The 8,477-nt window shown below is 54.9% G+C and overlaps 1 protein-coding gene across 2 annotated transcripts; it reads left to right on the top strand.

The window, feature by feature from the left end:
* Positions 1 to 1,475: 1,475 nt before the first annotated feature.
* Positions 1,476 to 5,893, top strand: GRPEL1 (GrpE like 1, mitochondrial). Of its 2 annotated transcripts, XM_006760112.2 has the most exons (4): positions 1,476 to 1,921; positions 3,236 to 3,317; positions 4,380 to 4,651; positions 5,632 to 5,893. In XM_006760112.2, the coding sequence occupies exons 1-4, from the start codon at positions 1,661 to 1,663 to the stop codon at positions 5,743 to 5,745; spliced, it is 729 nt and encodes a 242-aa protein (XP_006760175.1). In that variant the 5' UTR covers positions 1,476 to 1,660; the 3' UTR covers positions 5,746 to 5,893. The 2 variants fall into 2 exon arrangements, with proteins under 2 accessions (XP_006760175.1, XP_006760176.1); XM_006760113.2 differs by lacking the exon at positions 5,632 to 5,893 and having other exon boundaries at positions 1,481 to 1,921; positions 4,380 to 5,514.
* The last annotated feature ends 2,584 nt before the right edge of the window (positions 5,894 to 8,477 follow it).

The following is an 8,477-nucleotide window of genomic DNA, read 5'->3' as shown; positions in this document are numbered from 1 at the left end:
CGGGCATTTCCCACTCGGCCCGTGTTCCTGCTCCACCTCCGCCTTCCGGAGGCTGAGGTCAGAGTGCGACGGGGGCCGACCCGCCGGGCGAGTGTAGACGGGCAGTGACTTGACAGTGGGGCCCGGCGCCGTCCTTCCCTCGCGGAGCGCACCCCCTGCACGGGAGCCCGGCGAGATCGCAGAGAGCGGAAGGGGTTCGAGGCGTGATGGCCCCAACAAGTTACATAAACAAAACGTGGGAGCGCCCGGGAGAAAGGCGTTTTGCTCCGTTGTTTGTGGCTTTGTTCCGGGAAGGACAGGACCCGTGGACATGAACGTCTGTGCAGAGAGGCCCAGCCCGGGAGTCGGGGAGCCGGATGGCAGTCAGGTCTCTCGGGGACTCAGTTTCCCCTCAGCATCTCCTGCTGGCAGCCCCGCGGGGCAGGGGAGCCGAGGGCTGCGACCCTCACGCCAGAGGGCGGAACGGAACACAGAAGGACTAGAAAGTAAAACAGGTTTCACAACACCACGCTCCGTTCTCGGGCTGTTCATCCTCGTAAGTCGCAAACATAAAAACAATGAAAAGGTTATCGCTCCCCACCCCGTGAACAGACGAATGGATCCTTCGTCCCTCTCTGCCTAAGGCCACATGTGCACTGGGTTTCGGGTCATGTATTTGGGCTGCGTTTCTTGCCCTGTTCGGTTGTGGAAAAACAGCTGACCCCACCCTTGCCTTCCCGAGGAGCATTGTTTTGCCGTAGTGTATGTACCATGCTGCCCTGCGCCCCTGCACACTCTACTGATAGCTCTCCTGTTCATGGAGGCAGTTTCCTCTCTTCTGGGAGGAAAACTGAGTGTAGCTCCTTCTCAGATGGGACCGTTGCATAATGAAGAAACTCCTCGGGTCCTGTGAAGAAATCTGGGTTTGAAGGCTGTTCTGTTACTTATTCGTGGCTTTGTGACCTTGGGCTGAATTGCTTAACCTTTTGGACGTGGGGACCAGACTGGGTCATGTTCAGTCACTTCCGCCTCCAGGATTCGTCGTAGAGCTCTGTATTCCCTGTGTACCCCCATGCCTTCCTACCTCCTGGCCTTTCCAGGCAGCTCCCTCTTCCTGAAGTGGGTCTGCAGTCCACTCGACTCCTTAGGTGTCACTTTTAATTTTAGAGAGGCGGTGGGGAGAGACAGACAGACAGACAGTGACATCGATTGGTTGCCTCCCATATGTGCCCTGACCAGGCTGGGAATCAGGATCACACCTGCCACCTTTCAGTGTGGGGAACGATGCTCCAACCAGCTGAGCTACCCGGCCAGGGCCTTACGTGTAACCCTTAGCTGTCCTTCAAAGCCCCTCTGCGTGAAGCCTTTCATTTTTCCATTCTCCAAAGCTAAGAAGAATTCTATGCTGAGCCCCCCAGAGCGTCCCCTTTTATCACTTTTAAACCCAAAATTATAGTTCTTCGCGTAGATACCTCTTTGCGTGACACCAAGTGCCCTGTGGCAGGAACTCTGCCCCAGTCACCTTTGTGGTCAGCACCAGCTCTGGGCCTCACGTCTGCTACTAGCTGCCCCTCCAGTCCTCGGTGGGGCCGGGAGGACATAGCCCAGGAGGGACAGGAGAGGGGCGAGCAGGTAGCCGGGGACACGGACACACTAGTTGCAGGTAGTTTCTACACGTCAGATGCAAGAGAAACCCTTTCTCCCCCAGCAAGTCAATACAAATAGTCTTCAGTCACCTCAGATTGACGTCATCCCTCTGCCTTGCGTGCACTTCCCCAGGCCCACTCCTCGGCTGCTGTGCACAGCTGCAAAGCAGAAGAACAGTGGCCAGAACTTGGAAGAGGACGCGGGTCAGACTGACCAGAAGACGGACACTCCCTGTGCAGAGAAGACGCTCATGGAGGAGAAGGCCAAGTTAGAGGAGCAGCTGAAGGACACTGTGGTAAGGCGCGGGCTCGGGGAGACGGGCAGTTGAGCGCAGGCGAGTTCCCAGTTTGCCCACGGACTACGGCTGGGCCAGTAGCGTGCTCCTGCTAAGGAAGGGGCTAGGACGGGTGGGCAAACTTTTTGACTCGAGGGCCACAATGGGTTCTTAAATTGGACCGGAGGCCGGAACAAAAGCATGGATGGAGTGTTTGTGTGAACTAATACAAATTCAAAGTAAACATCATTACATAAAAGGGTACGGTCTTTTTGTTTTTAGTTTTATTCATTTCAAACGGGTTTGCCCACGGCTGGGCTAGAGCCCAAGGCTGCGCGGCTCTGGCTCTGCCATGAGCCTCCTGGTTACGTGCTGCGTAGCTTGCATTGAGCTAAGGTTTAATTGGTCTTTACGTACAAGCAATACCAGCATGGCTGTCGAAGCTGGGCCTGCGGGGAGGTAGCGGTTTGCGGACGCGGCAGTAATGCGGATGCCTGGTCAGCTCCTTCAGGATTTAAGGGCAACACCAGCCCCGCAGGTGCTGACACTGCTCCAGCGCCTTTACGTATGTTCTTCCTCACGGCTCCAGTCAGTTCGTTGCTGATGTCCCTGTTCACAGACAGGAAACTGGCGCAGGGAAGTTACGTAAACTTCCTACGGTCGCCTCGCTACTGAGGGCCAGAGCCACAGCCTTGGAGAGCTTACTCTTGACTGCACTGGAGCTGCCTGAATACAGACTGAAAACGGGGGTTATAGTCACGCCCCCACTCCCCAGAGTAATCTAGTCCACTTTAAAATGGAATTGATGGGCAAAATGTGAGATTACAGTCAAGTGGTGAGACATGGGGACGATCCCGTAATTCAGATGCTTATACACAGTAAGTGTTGGAACTCAGCCGTGACTGGGCAACAGTGAAATACGAAGGGTCATTGATGAGCCTCTATCTCTTCGCTGGGATGCTGCCTAACTCCACCAGGCTGATGGGAACCGGTGGGTCAGCCCGTGAGGCTGCTGGGATCCCCTTACGTTGGAAACTTGGTCAAGGAAGTGAATGGTCCTTCCTTGGTGATGAGGCCGTCAGGGCCCCGAGAAAGCCGTTCTTCTTCTTTCCCAGCTGTCACTGAGTAAGAATGGCCATGGGGCTGCATAGACATCTTCCTCCCTCGCTGGGAAGTGACGGGTGAAACTCACTTCTAAGTTAAGCTGCACTGTCTGTAGTCCAGTCTCAGGCATAAGAATAGTTGGTGTTTGTATTTTGACTTGTAGTTTGTTGTGTCACATTTGCTTTCCTATGAATTTGTTCCATGTTTTATTCATGTAAGTTTTTCTTTTAGGAAAAATATAAGCGAGCTTTGGCAGATACTGAGAACTTGCGGCAGAGGACCCAAAAATTGGTGGAGGAGGCAAAATTATATGGTAACTTTTAACACTGCATGACGCTCATCTGGGAAAATGTGTGTGTGTGTGTGTGTGTGCGCGCGCGCACGCACGCGTGTGTGTATCAGAAAGATCAGCCCGGGTGGGCGGGGAAACTGGAGTTGTGACTGGCGCTTAGAACCGTAAGCAGGAGGCCTCCGCTCTCCACGTGGAGCCTCGGTGTGGACCTGCGGCGATCCTGGCAGGTCGGCCTCTCTGGTGTTGTTTCCTTGGCATCACCAGCACCACACTGACCACTGAGATCCCCTCAGGTGCTGTCTGTGTTGTCACCCTTGAGTACTTGTCCCTGTCCTTCCCACTTTAGAGATCACTGAGGCTCGTGACCTGCCACTCATCACAACGCTAGCGGTGGCCCCGCGCTGGTAGCGGTGGCCTCGCGCGCCTACTCGCTGTGCTTGTTAGCCCAAGGCCGCCGTTGGTTCCTGCGGGCGGGGCCTTGGTGGAAGCAGGTGCCAGTGTGGGTGCTCTCGCCATCCCTGACTTCCGGTCGGCATGTGGACCTTTTTTTTGAAACCACAAAAATTATGTAATACACTGCCGTATATTTTGAGTGGCCTTTCAAACGTTCTGTCTTCTGTTAGGTGAAGGCGAAGTCTTGGTAACTCTTACCCCACAGTGTGCCCAATAGTTGCTAACATGGAACACGTGTAGTGTCCCAGGCCCTCGAAGCCTGCATGACCCTTTCGGTCCTCCCACCGTCACTGGGACGGGGCTGAGACCCAGTGAGGCTGAACAGGACCACACAGCAGCTAAGTCGCTGCCAGGGATGTGCCCCAGGCCCTGTGCAGTCTGGCTGTTGGGCGGGGGGCAGGGGTGGTGGGCTCTGTGGGAGCAGGCGGGTCTCCTGGGCTGGAGCAGGGCTGAGGGGGGTGGTTCTGCACATTTTCAGCTGCCAGTCTTCACACCTAATTAGCCCTTGTCTAAGCCCAGAAAAGGCTGGGGGATGGTATTTCCTTCTCAGTCAAGCCGTTGAAGTTACAGTTTTGAGTCACCCACTCAGTTGACATGGGTGGATGCAAATGTTCTTCTTGGACTTTGCAGGCATCCAGGGCTTCTGCAAGGACTTGTTAGAGGTCGCAGACATCCTGGAGAAGGCCACACAGTGTGTCCCCAAAGAGGAGATCACAGAGGACAACCCGCACCTGAAGAACCTCTACGAGGGGCTGGTGATGACCGAGGTCCAGATCCAGAAGGTGTTCACGAAGCACGGCCTGCTCAGGCTGGACCCCGTGGGCGCCAAGTTCGACCCCTATGAGCACGAGGCCTTGTTCCACGCGCCGGTGGAGGGGAAGGAGCCGGGCACGGTGGCGCTGGTGAACAAAGTGGGCTACAAGCTGCACGGGCGCACCCTGCGGCCCGCCCTGGTGGGGGTGGTGAAGGAAGCGTAGCTTCTCTCCGGCTGTGGGCTGTGGGTAATCACTGGCGGTAACTCCAAAAGGCTGGTTCGTCCGTGAATACTCCTGACCTTTCCCAAACCTTGTTGGGAAGCTTCAGTAACCGGCGCTGACCAGGAGGAAGGCCCGTTGCACAGCTGTTACTGGACTCTCACTGGGAGCCTGTTGATTGGTTTTCAGTACATGTTTAATAGTTCCCATGCTTACAGAACAGGCCACCACCGGGCCCTCGGGTATCGTGAGTAATGCTACATCTGCTCAAAGTCTGATGACACCAAAGTATTTAAAACGAATAAAAGGTCTCTGGGAACTGTGCTGTCTGGCTAGGGCCACGCCATCGGCCCTGTGCGCCTTCTGCTTCTCGCTGCCATGCGAGCGCAGCAGGCCTCAGCCCCCTGCACCTCACTCGGGAGGAAAGGCAGGAGTGTAACTTGGTTCTAGCTCAGAACACCTGTGTGTGCCTGGTGGACAGGTGAGTCCATCTAATCACCACCTGGCTGCTGAGTGGCCACCCTCTGGCTTTTCTTTGGCGGCACCTTAACCATTCTCCCCTAGAATAAGACGAATGTGCCAGAATCAGTTACTCTTGTCCTGTTTTGTTCAAATACGTGTAGAAATATTTGTATCTAATATTCAGCCAGGTACTAATGACCTGAAGGTATGTCCCTAGTAAGATGGTCTTTCTCAACACCCGAGGGCTGCATGCTTGGTAAATTTTAAATGTGAATGTTTAGTTTTTAAATCTGTTGAAGAGGATTAAAGCCCCAATGTTTATTTTCCTACTTTCTGATCAGTCTTTTGTGTACTTTGGTGGCGATCCTTACTTAGGGGAGCGTGACTTGGCTGTGTGCCTGACACATACATGCAGACACGCGTTTGCTTCCATCCGTCCCCTGCAGGCTGGCGTGGGACTGGCCTGCTCCGGGTGGACGTGTCTGCCTAAGGACCGTGACGGGACCACACACCCAGGACCCACGGCAGGAAAGCCTGCGGAAGCTGGCCTTTCGCCATAGAACCCTCCGTATCTGTTACAAACAAAAAACAGCTGCTACCGCCTTGGCCTGAGGGGTGCGGAGAAAGTATGGGGCAATTTTACTTGGCTGATCATTTTGAAAGATGTAATATTCCCATAATTAAAATTTCAATATATATAATTTCAAACACTTTTCTCCTTCAAATATTTTTTTGTAAGACATCCCAGAACTAAAGGCCGCCCCACCTCACACTGAGGGATGGGACTGGGAGTCGCAGCTCCGCCTTCGCTTGGGCTGTGAGGGCCTCCCTTCCCTCCTGCACTTGCTGGGAAGACGAGGCTGCACAGAAGTCGCTGCAGATCACTTGTGCGTGTGCAGCCCTCCCTCCCTCTGTAAGCTAGCCCAGCTGAGACGGGCAGGTAGCCCGCTCCACTGGGAACCCAGCTCCTCACTAGTCTGAGCCATCGGTTCCCTTTCACGGGGACACCACCATGCACAGCACATCCTGAGTGAGTCCACAGGTTGAGACGGAGGGAAACCACATCAAATGAAGGCAATTTTACCTTAGGCTACCGGGTTCCTACAGCATCTCAACATTGTAACAAACATTTGAGGACCTGCGATACGGCTTTACACTAGAAATTAGAGTGGTCAGACATCCACGCTTCTGGGTTTGGCTTAGGCGCAGCCTGGGGACACGTACAGTGTAGACAGTCCAGGCAGCGCTCCGTCTACTGACAGCCCTTGGCAGCCCGGCCTGCTCCATGGACATGCTTTTGCTGGTGCCTTACAGGGAGCAAGGACTGGCATGAGGGTTTCCTCTTAACAAAGCAAGGCTGAGTCTGAAGAAGCTGGTTTGACAAGTGCCAGCTAACGTGCCCGTGCTGCCCCCACCCGCGTCTGAGAGCGGCCCTGAAAGGCTGCCTCGGGCTCGCGGAGCAGGTGCTAAGAAGCAGTGAGTGACACCGTTTTGTTCGCAACTTGTTTAATAAGGAAAGGGCAGTAAAAACGGTCAGGTCGGCTTAAATACATTCCTGAAACGCTGCATCCAGAGAGGATTCCGAATAGTTGAGTTATGGAACTGGGCTCAAAGGTTGGAGTTTAAATTTTGAAGACCTAATTCTTGGGATTGTGGTAACTTAACTTATGAAAATTAAATACAGAAATGTCAAGGCTCTGCTAACAGCAGGGGCAAAGACTGGCAACAGGAGTGGACGGGATAAAGGCAACCAATCAAAATCACTTCCCCTTATAACCAAGGTAACACTTTAACATAAATTATACATTCATTGTGGTGTTTTAAAACAGCCACGCCTAAATATCACGCCATCAAAAGATAAGCACCCTCAAACCTCCAGCACCACGCATTCACTTGCAGCTCTCGACTGGCCACAGCTACTGGGGCGCCTGCTTCTCCAGCTTAATGAAGCCTGGCAACCCCTGTATAGAAAAATAAGACGACATCTAAACCTCACCAGACGAGGCATCTGACAGAAAACCCACGAAGGACGACACCAGGTCAGCTAAAGCCAGCGGTTCTCAAAGGTTAGCTTGCACCCCAGCCGCCTGGAGGCTGGCACAAGGGGCTCCGTGGGCCCAGGACTGGGGGCTGCTGCTGCTGGTCCAGGAACCCTGGGTGAGGGCCTGGCTAAGCAGCGGTAAGGCAGCACTGCCTCCCTCGTAGCCAGTGGCAACACCAGCCCCACGGAGGGCAGTCACCCGCAGGGCGGTGGAGGTGGCCCTCACGCGTGACACCACCGCTCACACGTGTCAGCGAGAAGTCCTGGCCTAGCCAGCAAGGAGCGCTCTGCCGCAGGCCTTGCGCTTTACACAGCCGCACACAACCCACCTGAGATGTTTCCGCCAACGCTGAGAACTACCCTCGGGGACAGAGATGTAGAAAGGAAGGGAAAGGCACCGTAATGAGGTCATCCTTGGAAATGAGGGTCTTTTTCAAACTTCACTTTAATGTAACGTCAAGCCCAAACACTGAGAGGTCCTCTCTCCATCACTGTGCGGGCCAGAAGCGGGCCCGGGGCCGGCAGGCGGCTGGGTCTGCAGTCACCACCGACTCTGAGCGGGTCTTGGACGAGAGAACCCTGAGCAGCCCGGAAGACAAACGGCCACCCAAGTGCCAAAGGGAGGTACCGTGTAAGAGGCCCCTGAGGAGACCTCTAGCGAGGGCTGGGCAGAGCCGGGTCTGAGTCTGGTTAAGTCAGTGACTCAGCAGCAACACGGGGGCCTTGGGACCAACGGCCACATGGGCCGGCCCGTCTCGCCTGGCTAGTCTGCAGGGTACAAGGCCACCTGAAGGTCAGAGGCTTGGCCAGGCTGGTGTGGTCAGGGTTTCCCTGAAAAAGGTACTTGTAGCTGTGAGACACCAACACCAGAACACAACTTAGCCATGAACTTCCTAAAACAAGGGCTTGCAAGTAAAATGCACGTAAGTCCAAAGAGCAGCCAGCAGCTGCCCCCCAGGAAAGGGCTCAGTCCTGGCCATTGCACTGGTCCTGGCTGCCACGCTTCCCACAGCCACCCTCTACGCTAGGGGGCGCTGCCCATTTCCAAACTGAAGGGGGGGAGGGGCTCTGCCCAGCGGGCGCAAAAGGGGTAGTTTCAGGGTCTGGGAACTGCAAACTCAAACTGCAGCTGCCAGTAGCTAAGGGGGAGCTCATTTGGTCTCTGTTCGCTACCAGCCTCTTCCTCACGGTCCAAGGAAGCTTGACCCTGCCCTCTGGCCTCACTGCCCACCTGCCCGGCGCCATCTACGG

The sequence above is a fragment of the Myotis davidii genome, unplaced genomic scaffold, assembly GCF_000327345.1.
Source record: "Myotis davidii unplaced genomic scaffold, ASM32734v1 scaffold937, whole genome shotgun sequence".
NCBI classification, from domain to species: domain Eukaryota; kingdom Metazoa; phylum Chordata; class Mammalia; order Chiroptera; family Vespertilionidae; genus Myotis; species Myotis davidii.
This window is presented reverse-complemented; position numbering and strand designations above follow the sequence as displayed.

Coding starts and splice junctions, on each gene's coding strand:
- GRPEL1 (XM_006760112.2), top strand. CDS start 1,661: ATGCAAGAGAAACCCTTTCTCCCCCAGCAAGTCAATACAAATAGTCTT. Junction 1,922..3,235: donor AGCAGCTGAAGGACACTGTG/GTAAGGCGCGGG, acceptor TTTTTCTTTTAG/GAAAAATATAAGCGAGCTTT. Junction 4,652..5,631: donor AGCCGGGCACGGTGGCGCTG/GTGAACAAAGTG, acceptor CGTCCCCTGCAG/GCTGGCGTGGGACTGGCCTG.